General features: G+C 30.9%; 1 protein-coding gene across 5 annotated transcripts in view; it reads left to right on the top strand.

Annotated features, from left to right (window-relative positions):
- LOC132934516 (glutamate decarboxylase) overlaps positions 1-20,153 on the top strand; it is a 116,317-nt gene that overhangs the window by 53,647 nt on the left and 42,517 nt on the right. For all 5 annotated transcript variants that reach the window (XM_061000832.1, XM_061000830.1, XM_061000831.1 and 2 more), the window contains one exon: positions 13,151-13,387. In XM_061000832.1, coding sequence (XP_060856815.1) covers positions 13,151-13,387 — 237 coding nt within the window. The remainder of the gene's footprint in view (positions 1-13,150; positions 13,388-20,153) is intronic.

The raw sequence follows: 20,153 nt of genomic DNA, 5'->3' as shown, positions 1-20,153 counted from the left end.
TTCCCATGTTTATTGTATATCGTATGTAGGTGGTAGGTAGTACTGTGGTAGTAGGTACCTGACGCTGAATGATGAGTGATGACAAACCGACCATGTACAACGCAACACGCGTAATATTACATTAATTTATTTTGAACCGGTGACAGATTTCGTCGCCAATTTTATTGCCCGTTCACTTCAATGTCAGCATTTTCTATTAACTGGTTTTGCAAAAAAACGTTTTGTCATAATTTTGGCGTATAAGTACTTTGATGTCCTCTGCAGCAGTTGTTTTCGCAATGGGTTGCATGCGTGATGCGCTGATGCGTATAATTTATAATATACCAACTAATATATATTGACATATATAGTTATTAAAATGTTGACCCTTATATTTTATCTTCGCGAGTACATATTTTTGTTTTATTATTCCGTTGTTGTTATAAAAACGTAAACAAACAATATTGTGTGACCACCCACGAGAATTGGATAGGCTTAAGCACTGAGCATAATATTATTAAATTATGATTTTTCACTATTTTAATATTTCACTGGAGTAAATTTTTATTTTTAATATACTGTTTGTATGATCGAATGGTATACTTACGAACAGTTCGAACAGTTAAATTAGATGCTATATTTCAATAAATCGCAGCTGGATTCCCTACATAGAGTGATTCACTAAGCATGCTTTTTCTTTAATAATGCAGTTATTCAAAATATGATTCTTAGTTTTCTTCTACGAATTACAAAAATAAATCTCGTGTTTACTGTCTAATGTTTATATAGTTGATACTTTGTACTTTGATAGTAGTATAATACCCATTTTGTATTTACATTCCTACTCGGCCTATACTCGATACCCGGTTAGTGTTAAAATTTTTACTCGACCAATAGTCGATACCCGGTTAGTATTAAAATGTTTACTTTGCCAATACTCGATACCTGGTTAGTACTATGAATTTTACTCGGCCAATACTCGATACCTGGTTAGTATAACAAATTTTACTCGGCCAGTACTCGGTACCCGGTGTAATACCAGACTTTCTACTCAGAACATCTCTAATGTCGATGTACCTATCTAAATTAAAATTAAAACGACTAGTTTCCGACTTCTTAAACTTTATATAGATACTAAATAAATATAATAGTTTGTGATAAGTACCCAGGCGCTGCCTATATCGCAGACTCTGCGATAACTATGCTCTGAATATCGTACACTGTCGGTCGTTGAAATTTGGTCCGTTATTCGGAGGTGTCAGCTATTCAGAGGGTACAGATTGTAGAAAATTTGTAGTTTGTTCTCAAGAGAACGACCACTGTTGGAAGGTATCCGTTAGGGGAGGTTTCACTGTATTAAAATAACGTAGGTACCTAGTATAATTTTTTCATTTCAGTTAAAAAGCAAACAGCATATCCTTCGTGTGTTATCGAATCACTTATCTAACTATTTCGTAAAGGGGTCTTAGTGGTTTCTTTAAAATATGTGATTCAAATGTTTAAAATAATTATTAATATTTAATACCAACGTAAATATTTTCAGTCATAAATTGCTAATATTCCAACTATATTGACTAGGTATGAACTGTTTTGTATCATATAAAAATTAAGAATATTATAGTGTCAAAAAGTATATTGTTATTGATAGACGACGACTACTATCGATGCCAGTCGGTGACAATTAACAACACAAATATTAAATTCGTGTAAATTAAAAATATTATTATATTAGTAAATAATATGGCCTCGTCCGCCAGATTAATGACATTATAATCGGATATTCACACGTGAATAATTAACAAATTATAATCGAAATATTTCCTTATTTGGTTGTAATTTAAAAACAATTAATAACCGTAGGTACTTAAAATGTTCACAAAAATGCTTATTTCATCATTTTCTATGTACGATGAAATTTTTAAGAAATGTTGACTCGTTTTGAGCAGGACATTTTAAATTTTAAATTAGTTTTTAGTTATTTTTTTATAAATATGAACAAAAATGTTTTTATTTGGTCAAAAAGCTTAGAAATTTAATACAAAGTACCTCATAAGTTGGTATAGGAGCAGTTCTTAAATATTAAAGATACATAATGCATGTTTTTTTTTTATAGGCATTATAAACATTTTTAACAAAAAAATCTAAAAACTATACATATATACACAGTTTTTTTTGTATAGATATTTTTGGTTAAAATGGATGAAATTCGATATTTAGATTAAATAAAGAATAACGATTTTAAGTATTTTGTTGTAATTTAAAAATATTATTCGTGAGTACTTGAAACTTTTAAAGTACCTATAACACTATATTTTATACGCATAATGACGTTTTAAATGCATTTTTTTTGGTAAAAATGTACCCAACCTACTACATTAATGTATTATTAATGTCTAACAGTAATATAAATTACTTTAATAGCAATAATACCATAAAATATACATTGTAATATTGGCTAACTAACCTGTCTTCTCTCAGAATAATTAACAATGTTAATTAATAATTAGTGTGAAGTCACCAGTGGCGATGGTTGAAAACAATGACAGTTAGCCAATCAGAGGTCTAAATTTACATATTTTTATTTTTACCCAAAATCGAAAAATTCTTTTTCATAGGTACATTATAATTTATAACATTTCTAAAAATCCAGAATATTAATAACAGATTAAAATACATTTAGGTTTTAATTTGGATTATTATAAAGCTTGAAAAGAAAATAACAATTTGGCTAATCGAACATTTTTTTCAAAAACAACACGCGACTAAGCAAATATCAATGGTTATTTAAAAATAAGTTGAGATTTATATATAAATAAATGTATGCCATATTATTAAATCAGTGTATACAACTTGCGTCTAAAATAATAAAAAGATACTCTCATCGGTAACAAAATCGACCATCGCTGACAACCAGAATCTTATCGATCCCATCAACGGGAACATAATATTATATAGTATTCTTACACGCATTATATACGCGGTCCTTCGTCGCGATTAATTTCGTTGGACAGTTGTAGTATTACTCTGCGAAGACATATTATGTTGTACAATAATTTGTATATTTATATATTACAATATGGATTATATTGCAGCAGACATTGCGCGCCCGGTCAACGATCTCGCGTTAATCATTCCGGCGCATATATATATATTCCTGCATGTCGTCGTCGAAATCTTTTCGCGATCCTTATGTAGTATTACACACGATTTTATACGGTCGCCGAACGGGAAGAATTCCTATATTTCTGTCTCTTCTTCGGTGTCTTGGCGTGCGCGTATTGTCGCAGGCACGCCGCCCCTGCAGCCGATCGCCACCCTTGGTCGGGCACAAAACGGAGTGCAGCAGCCCCGGACGTTTTGCAAATAAGGGTAAAAAATAAACACACGCTAGCCGCACATGTATATCATATAAACATATATATATATAGTGCATGTGTTCGGGGTATGCGAGTGTGCGAGGGACGCGCGAAGGGGTGAAAAATTACTTTTCTCTGTTCAGCAACAGATGTTCCACATCCGCGAGCGACCGAGCGCGCGTGCTCGTCCCTGCCTATATGCATTCCGAACCGCAGTTGTTTTGATGGGGAAGAAAGAAAAAATGTATATATAAAATCCCTTTTGTTATCCCTCCGGGTTATTGCGAATTCCTGAACACGCGTTAAGCTCTTTAATTAAAATGCCTGCCGTTCTTGGGCTCCGCGATGTACGTGTATAATAACGAACGCCCGCGTACACAGCCATATCTATATATGCGCATTTCACATAAAACAGCCCCCGGTTCGCTAGTGTTATATATTGTTGTATCGATATAGTGAAATAATTGCGTGGCAGGCCGTCACGCGCCGGCGGTAGCGATGCGAACAAACGCCACTGCAGCAGCATGGTCGAAAATCTATTATAATATAGGCGGTTAACACTGTAAATGACAAATTTGGAATTTCCATTTCGATGGTTAGTCAAATGATAAAAAAAAGTTCGCAGTGCGAATTAAACATTTCTTATAGTTTCATATAATAATAAATTAAGTATCTAAAATCATTCGTAATGTGAAATATTTTCAATTTCATGTCTATACGACTATACCTAATAATATCTAGTATCTATATAATATTATAGTATCTAAAAATTCCTGTTTTCCCTTTTTTTTTGTGTTACCTTATCTTTGAGAAAATAACTACTATATATTTTTTTACTTTTTACCTCCAATAGGGTACCAACATAGTGTACCATTCACCCCCAATAAAAAAGATATTTAAATTGATGATTGATGCATTAAAAAAGCTCCAAAATGTCACATTGACATAGACAAACGAAAAAAAAAAAAAATTAAAAAAAACAGTGAATTTGTATTTCAACTTAAATTATTGACTATTGATACATAATAATATATTATAGGCATCTGGCATTTGATTTAATTTTCGATCTGACTATATAAATTGTATTATAATATTATGTCATACCCTGCTGCGTCATATATCGAATATAATATAATACAACCTATATAGTACGCGTTGCAGCGACTATGACACGACCGAGCCACCCACCACGCGATAACAGATTATGCCCCGCGAAGTGCGGACTCGAGAGGGGTTTCAGGAATTCCGGTGCGGTATGTTGTGTATATGTGCAGGAGCCACCGGATCCTGCGGATAGGATACGCGTCCAGGGTCGTGGGTATACGAACCCACACACGCACGTATGCGACACACAGAGACACGTATAAAATATTGAAATAATAATATATCATCCCGATAACGACGACGACGAACAGTGGTCGGTATGCGTGCACGATGGTTATATAGGTAGGCACTTAACTCTGAACGGGGGGCGAAAAAAACCGTTCATCGTACAATACGCGTCCGACCGATACCGACGTGAATAATAGGTTATTAATAATATTTATTGTTATTATTAGCGTTTGTGGTTAAGGGTGTTAACTCATTATTTTAGTCATTGAATTCGGTTTGTTGTTAAATTGTACAATATGATTCGAGGTGTTGGCAATATCATACGTTTTACTGTAAGTTCCTAACTACGTAAATAAACCAAACAATTCTTGTTCAATATTTTTTGTTAGGAATGATAATTTTTAATTTTTTTTTTTATCATTTCAGCAATAGTTATATTCTGATTTCTGATTGGCCAGGCACAGTACATTTCTGAAAATATTGATACCCACACAATTATTGCACACCGAACAGTCTATTGTTTATTTGTTTATAATATTTGCTTTAATATTGGAAATTAAAATAAGACAAATGTTTGGCAAGTACGCTGTTCAATTGCCAAATATTTTCTCCACTAATCCACTCAATTCAAATGCCAATAAATAATACTTTTGAGTTCAATGTTAAGTATTCATATAACGATATATTTTTTTTGAAAAATTCATATACCTACTAAAATATAAAATAACTTACGTTTGTTAAAAAACAATTTACCTATTACCTATCCAATACCTTTATTTATCCATTAGGCCTTATTCGAAGGGGCAATTACGAATTATTAAGTATTATCTTTAGTACCTTTTTATTATATTATTATTATTTACTATAAAGTCCGATCGATGTATTATGGTGTATATAATATAATATAATTACAATAAAGTGAAAAAAAAAATATTAAAAGTCCTACCTACCCTTTTAATGTATTTTATTCCGTTTTGTAATATATTATACTAGAACGTATTTGGCCATAACGCATGACTTTTGAGTAAGTAGTATAAATGTATATTGTTATTAAAAAAAATGTCATAAAGTACACGCACATCCCAGGGGAATATTTATGTGTATTTGTCCATGTTGAATACGGATACAATAAATCCCAAGTTTTCAGAGTAAAAAAAAATATGTGGATGGTAAAAATTTGTTTTGTATAAAACATAAAATAATATATATATATATATATATTATATAGCAATCGTATAATTAATTGTTTGTATACTGTACGTTAAAATTTTTCGAATGTAACTAACTCTTTTTCACTAAAAATATCGAACGCACTATTACGGACGTTAGATAATAATAGTACCCATATTTTGCATTTTGCATTTAAACACAACAGCAGTTTTTTGAGTGTGAAGATTTATTGTATTTTTTGTAGGATCGGTATTATTTTATTTTGAACAATATTAAATTGTATTGTAATATTACATTATTACGCGTGACATTACAATACATGGGGACGGAGTGAGTGGTCGAAAGGACTAAGGCGTCGGTTCAAACCTCGGTCACTGGTGGCGCTTCTCTTCGGGCAGTCACGGTGTCTGGAGAGAGAGCCGCTATCCCCCACCCGGACATGGCAGATACCCACGCGTGCCCACTAGAAAATTCTGCTAAACACAAAAACGTGTTGCTCCGACACCATATACGGCAGTCGTATATGTTAAAAAATCAGCCATACCCCTCCCCCTTCACAAAATCATTTCACCTTCATTGTTGTTGTATACAACAAATAGGTATTGAATTCGAACCTAAATTAAAATATTAATTTTACTTGAAAATCATTTGAAAAACGTTTACAGTGGTACGTGTCATCGAAATGGCTTTCCTCCTCAAGTCGACAATATTGTATAGAATTATGATTCGTAGGCAATTATATGTTTTTATGTTGATATAGGATTTCCATCTTTCCAATTCAGGAATGTAAAGTCAACATGTTTGGCTCGATGTTTCTAAATAATTCTCATACCTGCGCGTGGGTGTTAACGGTTCAGTGAAACGGCACCAAGTGAAATAGTAGTACAATATTGTAGATATACGTCTTCTCCATAACACGTATCTAGCCCGTGTCCAAGTCCACCGAAACCAAATAATATACAAAATAATATATTATCGTATTATCCTATTAACATACACCTATAATGTACTATGGGTGTACACATCCACTTGATGCTATACAAATAGTATACAATAAGCGCCAGCTTTTTCTAACCGCAGCCAGTCGTGTCCTCGACCGCACTCCACGTCGAGTATACTCGCCCGTAATAATATTATTCTTCTGCCGCGCATCACCGCGAGTGTATGATAATAATAATATAATATAATATACGTCGGTACTTGCGCGCGTCTCTGTGTGCTTTCCAAAGTGCGGTGTGGAGGTGCGGCGGCGGTGGCCGCGTGGAGGGACGGCGGTGGAGGTTGTTAAATTCAGCCCGCATATAATACTATGAACAATCGGCGGCGTGATTTATAGCGGCGGCAAGCGGGGCGGACTGGTGAGCAGCGTTCGCGCGTGCGCCCGCGCTCGTGTCGCAGAAGTGGCATTTACGGGCGGCGGTTACCATAAAGGGCCCATTGGTTGCAGCTGACGTTACAAACAGGCGGCCGTCATTAATAAAATCTCACCCCACCGCCGCAGCGGGCACCCCTTCGCCGCCGTCCCAGCGGCGAGAGGCTAATTAATTCTGCCTTTTGGCACAGGTGGCTGACGGGTTGACTCGGCTCATTGTTTCCTCGAATAATTCGCGTATACGGTTAAACTTCCACCACCCACCTACCCACCACAACCCCACCCGCCACCCGCCGGCCAAGAGATTGATGGTCCGCGGCTGCGGCGACGGTTTTGGCGACCGACGACCACCGCTACAATACAACAATAATATTATACCATTATTGTATATAGGTAGGTATATGAATTGCATCGACAAAAGATTTTAGTTTTCGTCCCCGAAGTGGTTGTTTTGCCATAATATCCGGTAGTTCTGCTCGGTTCGTCTAGGGCCATTTCTCAAGAAGATTTGCTGTGTCCAAACGGTCACACAGTACCTAATGTCTATTGGACATATAGGTTTTGCTTACTGTGTGCACAGAAATAAATGGTATTTTAGCCAAAAAAAAAAAAAAATGCATATAATATAGTTTTTATAAGTAATGAAAGTAAATGCTTATTGTCGTTTTGTTTTAAACCTATTAACTTTTTTTTTTATTGATAATAACTGCTGCCTCGGCCTGTTAATTGTATTGTTAATATACCAATGATCGTTTAGTAATGATATTATATAGTGACGATAGCAAAATATTATACTTTATTAGTTAGGTTATTAGTTAGTTATATTATTATAATATTAAGTATACATATTTAGAATGAATCGGTAATGCTTTATGGTTATTAGGGAGATCTGTTTTGCTTAATATTTTGAAGGGAAGAATAGTGAGAAACGCGGGGAATAATTTTTTATTCACTATAAAAAAAATGGCATGGTTCAATTAAATCCAGCATAGCGTACCAACTACCAAATAACAATTTTATCACCTAGGACAGTACACCTTAACTATTATTATTTTATTTTTACGTTTTTCTTTAAATAAATTGTTTCTTGTTGTGGTGGCAATGTAGGATTTACAATACTCGTGGCAAAACGAACCGGTGGTCCTTAAATCTCAATTCAACGACCACCAAATTTTCAAAACTGAATTCATCTTTACATTTTTAAGTTTTAATTTATACAATTTGACAAAATCAATACGGCATCCAATGCCGATTTAATCACATCGACCTACAATATAAAACGAAAAAAACTATAATCGGTCAAAGTGGTCACGCCCATATTTTCCAATACTAAATTATGATTTATATGAAGCAAAAAAATAACCGAATTGAAATTAAATACTTAAATCAAACAAATTATTAATTTTTCTATGAAAATAATTCAAAATTGTTTTGTAATATTAGTAGCAACATACAATTGTCCAACGTTCAGTGATGACCTGAGGGTTTTATAGTCATGCCTTTATGCACACAATGCCACCCTATTGTTTTGCCACAGCATCATCGGTATTTCAATTTTGCGGTGCTTTGATCTATAGACATCGGTTACGGTAGGTACTATTACTGTAGTAGATGGTGGCAAGTTTAATCACTATATACGTACGTACATGAGCAGTTAAATAGTTTTTATTGTAGAAAATGTTAAAAAAACAGAATAGATAAAACTACTACCACCTAGTCCTATGATCTATGTTAAAGTTGTATTTGGTGGCGGTAGTGGGGGATGAGTGGGTAACTAATCTGTTCTTCCCCTACACAATAACAATTAATTATAATAATATGTACCCCCGTCATTATTATTACAATTATTTTGAACTTATCCCCGAAGAACGAGAAATTCAACTAGGTATAATATATTGAATATAATATTTTATTACTTTATTTTAGCCACTTTTATCATTCGCTGCGTATTGGTATTTCTATAAACAATATTAAATTATGTGGCCTGTACGGTACACCCACCAACGTTTTTTTTCGTTACCCACCTTTTGTTGGGTCACTATACGAGTTCAGGTAAGTATTTTCCTGAATTTTGTTTTTAAATTCCGATTGGAGCTAATAATGCGTATTATTGGTTTCTCAACAATTTCTGATTTTATTTTATTTATGTTTACTTTTTATTACTTTCCATTATACAACGAACACTTTTCGGGGTAAAAACTTAAAGGAATGCTCAAAAAGTTTCATTTCATTCTAGAGAGTAGAGACTAGATATGGTGTTTTGAAACTTTTATAAAAACTTGAAAATATGTTCATTTTTTGATATCATCAATAGCGTCTTTGACCGTGCGTGGAATAAATTTACGATTTTCAAAGAAATACAAGTTTTATCCATCTCATAGTTTTCTGAACGCTATGAGGTATATTTTTTTTCGTTTCTTGATGTATCACCGTTGATTAAACTTGTCTACAGTTAAAGTATGAAGTACAATCTGTGATACTATTAAAATTTATATTTGATACCGAATAATAATAATAATTTATAGGTGATTAAAAATACAACTACTTATATTGCATAATAAATACATACAACTTACAACATAAGCACCTATAACGTTATGGCTTAAAAACTAAAATATATAGATACGCTATAACAATATTGTTTTAAGTTTTTAAAGAGGTATCAACTATAGATAATTATTTATCATTTACTATTAACATAATACAATATCATAATAATAAGCTACTTATTTTAATCGTTCACGACCGCATCAATAATATTATGCATTTAAACTATAATGCTCAGGGTCCGCAAATCATACCATTTGCTTTTTTTTTAACTGAACTTAAAATCTATCAGAGTGCTATTAAAGTAATTGATGTCATCTTACTAGAATTTCAAATTTTAAATTGCTTATTTTTTATTTTAGTGGGTTTTATATGCTTTTTAGTTTTTACTTGTTTTTATACTTTTTTTTTATAACAACTTCTTTGAAACCTCACAGGTGCTGACCACCGATAAAAACTAATTGGTTTTTGTAGCTGTAGAAAAATAAAATCAGATTAAGAACAAATACCTAGTGTCTTAAAATAATAGAAAATAACATGGACGTCTTTGAAGGAAGATCTATTTTTAATGAAAAAATGAACGAAAATGTATTTTATTTTTTTTTATGGAATTTGAGGAGGGACATTTTTGAAATTGTAATTTCTTTATAATTATATTTTTAGACTTCAGTTTTTATAATGAAGTTAACTTAAAACATTATGATTTTATAGGTGCTTTTATAAGTCCCAATCATGGTAATAATACTATAGGTACCTATTAACATAATAGTCAATAGGTACAATATCTACTACAGTAGGTACTACCTATTCTTATTATGTATTAAAATTTACCTTATTACATATTATCTAATAGGAGTACCTACATTAAATTGTTAAGCTTGGTACGCACTATAAAATGTGTAAGACAGAAAATAATATCGATGTTAATCTGTTCATTCGCTAATCAAATATAGTAGGTAGTAACAGTTCTTAATAATTACATTTTTCAAATTATGTGCTACATAGTATATACTATATATTATTAATACTCATAATATTATAATATAATCGTATTTCGTGTGAGTAATGAGCGTATATGCATTGAATATTATATAGTAACCAAAAGATTATAATTATAGATATTACACTGTTGAATACCTTTATCAACAATCCTATAATAATATATTTTAATTAGTGAACTCCATCGCTTTTTATCCAAATTACAAATAATCTCTTATCACAGACGCACTATGATTTCCAAAATATTTCTGAAGGAAACTGCCCAGACAGCAATTTTTTGTTTAATAATATTATTAATTATTATAACATTATAATAACGAATAATATTAGTATAACGTTATTATAACATTATTATAATATTATCATTACAAAATGCTGTCTGGGTTACCTATTATATTATTACATACGACCGCATAGAATCGCATTCAAAAAATTTCCACCATAACTATAAAAATAAAACAAAGCAATTGTACTGAAATTAAATTACGGCTAATTGTAATTTGTGTCTGCAGTATTATTTTAACAAATGTATAGTTAAATATTTTTTCAAAAACAAAAACAAAACTCAATTATCTTCGCTGTGCCTATATATATATATGCATATAAGATAATGTACACGAAAAAATATGCACACGATGAAAGCATTTTCAAGGCGGCTAAATTATATTTTTCATAAAAAGGTTTTTTTTCACGCGATTATTACAGTTTTTAATTTATTTAAAATCAGTTTTTTAGTAAAATCAACATTATATACACGCACTCTAGCAAACACCTAGACGTATGCAAATAACTGTGTAATTTAATTGTCAACGCTGCATTTACAAACACTGTTTTGTTCGGATGATATAATTTGTATTCAAGAAATGTTGTTGAGTCCTGACAGCTAACACAGCGCGAATATGATAAATATTTATGAATCTCCTCCATTATTATACAATACAATATAAACAGACCGACGAATATTGTCTAGCACAGTTGTTGTTATATTAACGCTCGAATACACAATCCGCGCTTAAACCCGCAGCTGCAAGTGTCGTTGACAATTATTTCATTCTATAATGTAGTATAATTACTTTGGAGTTTAGACGTTCTCGAATTCGTTTTAACTATATAGTACCTAAGTCAGAAATCAGAATATATATAATATACATTATATAATTACATACGCATTACACAGCTCAACTTACTGCCCAAGACATAACAGTTTTGGAAACAATTATCTTCATTTCAAACAGTATTACACTATAATATTATTATAATATTACTGTAACGACGACTAATAAATTGAAGCCCATAAATCACAATATTCTTAAGTATAACCTCTTCGTCGGGTTGAATGTAGTTTGCAACACGGTCCGACTAACGCGTGCGGTTCAAGTAAAAAAGCTTTTCCGTCGGATCTCGATGCTTTCCGTGCACATACAATTCGATATCCAAATAACTTGATTACTATTACATACGCGTATCGGAATCCATTGAGACGCACTCTACCTTGCTGGCATGGGTTATTTCCGATTATCAACAATAACTTAGTCATCGGTGGTCGGGTCGATTCAATTAGACTTTTGAAAGACGGAAAAAACCTATATATATAATAATAAAAAAAGAAAACCGTTACATGTTTCCCGCAACAAATGGGGGATGAAAGATTCCTATTTTACGGTTGGTCACACATTTTAATATCCGGCGTACGTCGTTGATTTTTGCTCGACACAATACCGGCAAAAATGACATGGATTATTGGATTTAGACCCATAAGCCCTGTCCAAAGTGGGTTCTATTGTATAGCCGTTCTTGGTGAAATAATGGTTTACGAAAATCCAATGATGTTTCTGTTGTAGTACACGTCGTGTCATAATATAGTGGCGACGGAAAACAACAATAACGTCATGCAATAATAATATAAACCATAAATATTACGATATAATATTTATAATTAATTTGAACTATGACATTATTTGGATATATCACAGATTTCGATGTTTGACTCAAACCGGAAAAAAGTTCATAATATATGATTGCTTAAAATATCAATACCTACTTATTATAAAACGGGTTAACTACTACTAAGTCTCTATAAATCGTGTCCAATTATATTATTGTGTTATATACGCACATACAATTAAGTTAATTATAGTTTATAATTTTCAATTTAAATACAAATGTCCAACATTTTGTTTTGATGATATTTGTATGATTCCATCGATTAAGTTATTATTAAGTTTATAATGTCTATAATTCATCCCGTTAAAATCCTTTATTATATAATATACATTATTTTTTAAACTTCTAAGTATGTAGGTATATCGAATACATCAGTTTAAGTTATCTTTTAAATATAGATTTTATTTTATTGAATTTCATAAGATTTACAAACGATTTTTTTTTTTTGCAGATTTATTGCCTCATAATTTATCCGGACAAGCACCAACCAGAGAGTTTCTGTTAAAAGTCGTTGATATCTTAGTAGATTACATCAATGACGTTAATAACAGAGACGAAAAAGTATTGCATTTTAAGCACCCCGAGGAGATGTTACGACTGCTGAAATTGGATATTCCCGACGAAGGTGTGCCGTTGCAAAATTTAATCGACGATTGTAGTCTAACACTCAAGCATCAAGTAAAAACAGGTAAGAAACTTGTTTGGTTTTCATTGACGACTTTCTTAAAAAAACTTTTATCGGTACTTGAACGAGTTCACGTCGTTTTAGTGTAGGGTATTCAAAAGTTCAAAGTCAAAAGCGTATTCCCACGGTTTGAACTCGTATATAAAACTTTATGTTGCTAGGTGCATACATTAAATACATGTGACATATAATATATTATATTTAATACAACATGTATATACGGTTTTATGAAGAAACATATGTTTCCAATGTGTCATATACGGTTTAAAACTTTATCGAGGGATGGGGTGTGATGGTTCTGATGACAAAAACGCCCTTGATATTAGTGTTTCGAGAACAAGTGGTGCTCTACACATCACATTGTGACCGGTGTATGTGACAGCTTTCAACACACGAAAGAGCAATCGATTTTCTACAAATATCCCTAAACATTAATACAGGAGTATTGTACCCGATGAGATTGTTTGATTGTACATTATACTGGCGCATTTCACAATGACACATTTCACACATTTATACATTTATAAAGGTATAGGATAGTAGCAGTAGTATCAATAGATGAAACACTTTAAACACTCAATCTGGTGTTGATAGAAGAGCTATAGAAGTCTTAAATACTAAATATATTATATTTTCAAGTAACATTATTATGTTCATCATCACTAATTTATATCCATCAATTATTTCGTATAATATAATATATTATAAATAGTATTTGCTGTTACGGACATTGATGTGACGTCAACAAATTAAAAGTCTGTTATCGAAAGGTCCCGGAAACATATAGGAACCTATAACAGATACTGAAGGGTGATTTTTTTTCATAGAATACACTCATCATCTCGAAAAGTGTTAACGTTTTTGAAAATATTTTTATCTACATATTTTGAATTTATTCCAAAACTTTGGAAATATTTATTTCAAAGATCATTTTTACTTAATTTAATATTACGAATTAAACATTTTGTTAAGAATTTTGGTGTGGTTAATTAATTGTAATTTTGTAAGTATAGTATACGGAGTTTCCATTGTACCACGCTTCTCTCCATTTTCATTTAATCGCTTTTATTAGAACTCTGTGTAATATATATGTACTAATTTTGAAGGTATTTCAGTTATGTTATACTACTATAACATAGTAATATGGCTATACTATAGCCCTATAGGTACTTAAAATGTAGGTATTCCCTAACTTAATAGTGAATATTACGTTTTATTGGTGGTCTTAAGTTGTAACTTTGAAACTACGCAATTTAACAATGTTCTCAAAATAATATGTCAAGCATTTACGTTTGTTACTATTGTGAGTTGTGATCAAAGCATAATTAATATATACCTACAGCACATTATCTATATACCTGGTACCAGTACCTATACCCATTACATAACACGTCACTACATTTCAGTTGGTGTGGAATTTGTTATTAAAATTAGCAGCCTTATCACTTATTTTTTGAACCATAAAATATCCATATTTTACTGAAAAAAATTAATTTAATCGGTTTGCATCCACTTGTTTTATAATCCAAAAACCAGAATATAGTATTAAAAATAATTTTATATGATTTTTATACTAATATCGAGATATATTTTTAAATCTTTTTTGGTGTACAATTGAGTTCTATAGGTCGTTAATTAAAAATGTATAAATTACAATTTACAACACATACCATTTTTTTTAATGAAAATGTTTAATTATTTTAGATTTAACCTTATGTATATATTTTAATCAGAATAAAAACATATTTATTACAAAAACAGTACAATTTAAAAAAATTAACTAATATTTAAAATATTAAACGTTGACTTTTAATAGTAGTAATTTTTTGATTATAACTTCATAAAAATTGAAAACCATAAAAGATGAAATATAAGTAAATATTTACTATATACGTACTATGTAGGCAATTACTAACTATAGTCCCTTATAAGGATGTCATTAGTTTTCCCTCTCTCATTACACTTGCGCAACATAGTCAATTTGTGTTTAGCAGTACCAACTTTAGAGTGAATTACACTATTAATTATTAATCATAAAGTTATGTACATTATCTGCTTTTTTACGAAATTTCAATTTTATATCGATATATGACTGATATGAGCAATTTTAAATTTTGATATATGTATTTTTATATACTATTATTACTTGGAAAAAATAATGAATATCGAAAAAAAAGCCAAAATATAAACACAATTATAATTTATTGTAACCAAATTAAAAATCATCTGATCATCATTGTTGGTCGATGGTATCAGAAATCACGGGCCAAATAATATGCTTAGCTTTATGTAAGTACAATTAATAGTCGCTATTCACTACTACAATATTAGTACAGTCGATAAATTACAGATAACCAAATTGAAAATTCCTTGAAATTTATTTTCCGTAAAAACCCTATATCATTTCCATATCATTTTTCCTGCAGGTCCGATATAAACCAATAAATTCTAAAGAATTCATGATTATTACCCTTTATCGATAACATAATAATAATATGCAGGTTAGTGGTTACCTATTTTAGCTTACCTACTCAATCGATTATCGAACGTTTCACAAATGTCCGAGCTTAGTAATAAATAATTATATTTTCAGCCAGTTGAGGCTACAACAAAAGCAATTTTAACTTCAGTACAAAATATAAAGTTTATTTATTTTAATGTAATTTATTAATATACAACTACCTCTTATGCACATTTATAATATTTTTATCGATGTATCAAACTTTTTTTAACAATACAAACATATTTACTCGAAATGGTTTTTATTTTAACTTTTTGTTTGTATAATATAACTACCTGGCGTGTTATATTGTTATTATTATCACGTCGATCTTGTCCAAAAAATAACTACAAAACTACATCTTCGATATTATAATAAAATACATATTGATGCGACTCTGTGCACGGTAGGCGGTATGCGTAAAAAACATATCCATAAAACACATCGGCTGTAGCACTCTTTTATATAGTAGGTACTTACGTATTTAGTAGGTACAGATTCTAACGGATCAGTTGCCAGTATTTAATAGTGACACGACTGACAAAATATTTTGAACACATTCGTTTTAGATTCTGAGCGGAGTGATGATTGATGAATGTATAGATTTACAATGAAGTGTGTTTTTTTGAGCCGTAACCTTTAGAATAAATAAAAATGCTTCTATTATCAACTTCAATATTTTTTTTTCATTGGTAAGTGAATCTAGTTGGTTCTTTGAGGGGTCAAAAGTGAATAATTCCGCGTATTTTTCTTAATCATTATGAAAAATAAAAATTTGGGGAAAATTGAAATTTTTACGCAAAACCAGTACTTGAAAACTTCGATTTTCTTCTTTTGTTGTAATTCAAAAACAGATAACCGTATAGATACGTACTCGACATTTTCACCAAATGTTAATATAAGCATATATACCATGTTATGATCATCAAAATATTTTCGTTTGAGCTATTTATTTTATAGACATTTTAAATTTTAGTTTTTTTTTTTATATGAGAACTAACTAGGTATATTGTTATCCTGTAAATTGTTAAACCGATGATTTTTTTTTTGAAAATGTTTAAGTCATAACGCGGTCATAACGCGAATAATACATTTGTAAAAATCTTCACCGCGGCTGCTGTTGTGCGTATTCACTTGGGGTGAAATCGTTTTTGAATAGCCCCAGAGATTGGGCGGTTGCGAGGGGTGTTATCACCACCGACGTGTGCCCGCCGCGTGTTCGGTGACATCCGTCGTGCCGTGATGTTTTCATTATCATAATCTTGAATCGGATTAATTTCCTGGCACGCCACCCCCCCCCCCCCCTTCCCGCCAAACATCGGCGGTCGCGGCGCCCTCTTCGAAATGACAACTGCGACGATGATAATAATAATGTAAAAACAAACTGCGGTGAAGTACGCGAAGTAATATTGCACGTACGGCGTAGGGTTTCCAAGTCGCGATCTCCCATTTGTGGTTCATTGTTGTGCGCCGCAGAAATTCGAATCAAAAATCCGTCAGAAACTCGAACGGTATAATACGGTTTATATAATATAATATGAGCACAACTTCATATATTATATTATTATATTATATGTACCACTCGTAAACGCCCTTATCGTGCGTATTATGTTATGTATTATGTATATATACAGGGCGCATCGCGAATCTGGAACATCTGATAATTTTATACAATGCAATTACATTTCAATATTATGTTACATCTTTCGTACACCCTATGTTATGCAACATACATAATAATATTATAATATAAATACTATGCTGCAGAGGGGTAATCCATTTAACAATAACCGACAACACTCGTTTTGTAAGTCAATTTTTAAGAAAAGAAAATATAATTTTTCACATAATGTACATAACTAATTTTTTATCACGGTGTCTTAAAGTGTTTTTTTCAATGATTGAACCGATTATGATCTTCGAATTGATCTCTTTCACTGATAGTAATATAGTTATTAAAATTATGTTTTTATTATACACACACTACGTTTGATAAATGATTGCCGTTATTATGTTTGTTGGCAGTCCACATTGCGTGGAAAAATAGTTTGATACATTTTATTTTTCTGATCTATTATACCTTTAAAATATTATAATTATTATTATGTTCATTTTCTGACCATGTAAGTACGTTATCCGTTTATAATAATGTCCAAAGGCCGCAACGTAAAGTAAATAATTCTATAGAATTTTTTGCAATAGTCAAATAACAGAATGTTCGATAAAGGGACGCGAGAATCAGTTTTCAGTGATACCTATTTCAAATCGATTGACTAAAATGCAGTATAAATATCTTTATGCAGTGTACGCGGTTTTCCGATTCAAATCTCGGTCACGTCTATAATATAATAATAACAGATACGATTCTTTTCAATCTATACGTAAATATGACCCGGCCATAAACTCCTATACAATAAAATAACATCCATCATCGTGCGTTTCGAGATAAAAAAGAAGTAGATATTATAATATTACCTTCGGCCTTCACGGTATTTCTTTAAATAATTTTATCATAAGTAATATGAGATATTTTTCATTTTTTTTTTTTTTTATGAAAATGTTATATTCCTACTGTATTTTATGCCGGACATTTTGTTCAACTTTTCACCTTCATTTATAAACATTTATGGGTCTCGGTCTAAACTTCCTTATTGTTATTTTTGCATAATAAATTATACAGCGCGTTACATCGATAAAAATATTATAATATAAGTTGTAATATAAGTTGTAAGTTAACGGGCTTATGTGCAATGTGTTCAGCTCGTGCAAACTTCTTTCCCGGCAATAATCTTAGTGAAACTACTGATGTGTAAATATATGCTTTAAAAAATAAGGTATGATAAAACATAAACAATAAGTTTGGTGACTGATTATGTGTTAGTGCTAATATTATGTTTTGAAAATACCGAAGTAATATATTTTATTATATAAAAGTAATATTTTTATATTCAGAAATCAGTATAATAAGTAGGTAATAATATTTCTTGAAAGTATTTAATATATATTAAAATTAAAAAATAGTTAGCCAAGCCGGGGTCTCATTTTGTTGTAATTTAAAAATATCATTCATGGTTACCTAGTTGAAGTTAATTATTATATTTTATAGATATAATAATAACACTTTTAACTTTAATGTTTTCGGAAAAAAATAATTTAACTTACTGTAATAGTAATATAATATAGGCTGAACGAATAGAAAAAATCGTTCCTCTGTATCTTTAATATATTATTTCAATTGTAACTAGATTATTGATAGAGTATTAATTTAGTATTATCTAATATAATCTATTGGAACCTTTTATTCAATTTTAAAACTTGTTGACCCGTTGAAATATTTTTTATCAATATTTTTAAAAAAAAACTAAAAAAAATATAAAGTTTGATAATAATATTAAAATATTAACAAACATTATTTCATTATTTCATGTTTTTATTTTTTGATTTTCCGAATTGTTTTAAAATGTACTGAGAAATATCTACCTGTAACCAACCAACTAGATCCAATTTTCTACCAGTAACTACAAGTATTTTTGGCAATTGAGGCCAGATAAGTGTATACCTACTATACCTAACCTAGGTATACCTAACCTATATATCGGGTATCGACTATCAATATTTATATAATAATCATATTATACAAAAATATAAACAAACGACAATTTATTGTGATGGCTTATCCATATTTTTATTATCTATGGCACCAAACGACAACGACCCACCTCTCCTAAAAGTAATTTTCACCATACGGCCCATTTTGGTCAAAATATGTACCTAGCTATACCCACTGAGAAAATCCTGGTATACCGGTGCAGGTTTCCTGCTAGGTAGAAGTGGTAAAACAAAATACACAAACATTTTATTTGGCTTTTATATTTAACACATTTTTTTACAAAATTTAATCTAAATTGAAGCTCATTTTAATTATTTAATAAATCAATATTTACTTTATCTTGATTTAATGCCGTCATCATCATGTTTTTAATTGTATTTTTATATTGTTTTTCTTGTATTTTACACATTGCGTTAATGTTAATCAAATATATATATATATAACTACCTTAACACTACCTATATCAAATTCAAATAAAAGTACAAAATTAGTAGGTGTCTAGGTATGTTTTAAAAAAAAATGTATAATGGTTTTTGTAGTTTTATAGAGCTACACAATCTTAAGTTTATATTATACTAACAATATATGAATAATTTATCCACATATTTGCATAAGAAAAATGATTATATTGTGAAGAATTTAGTTTTATCAAAAATGGT

Source organism: Metopolophium dirhodum, chromosome 1 (genome assembly GCF_019925205.1).
Source record: "Metopolophium dirhodum isolate CAU chromosome 1, ASM1992520v1, whole genome shotgun sequence".
Lineage (NCBI taxonomy): Eukaryota > Metazoa > Arthropoda > Insecta > Hemiptera > Aphididae > Metopolophium > Metopolophium dirhodum.
Note: the sequence above shows the minus strand (reverse complement) of the source record. Positions and strands in the feature narration are given on the sequence as shown.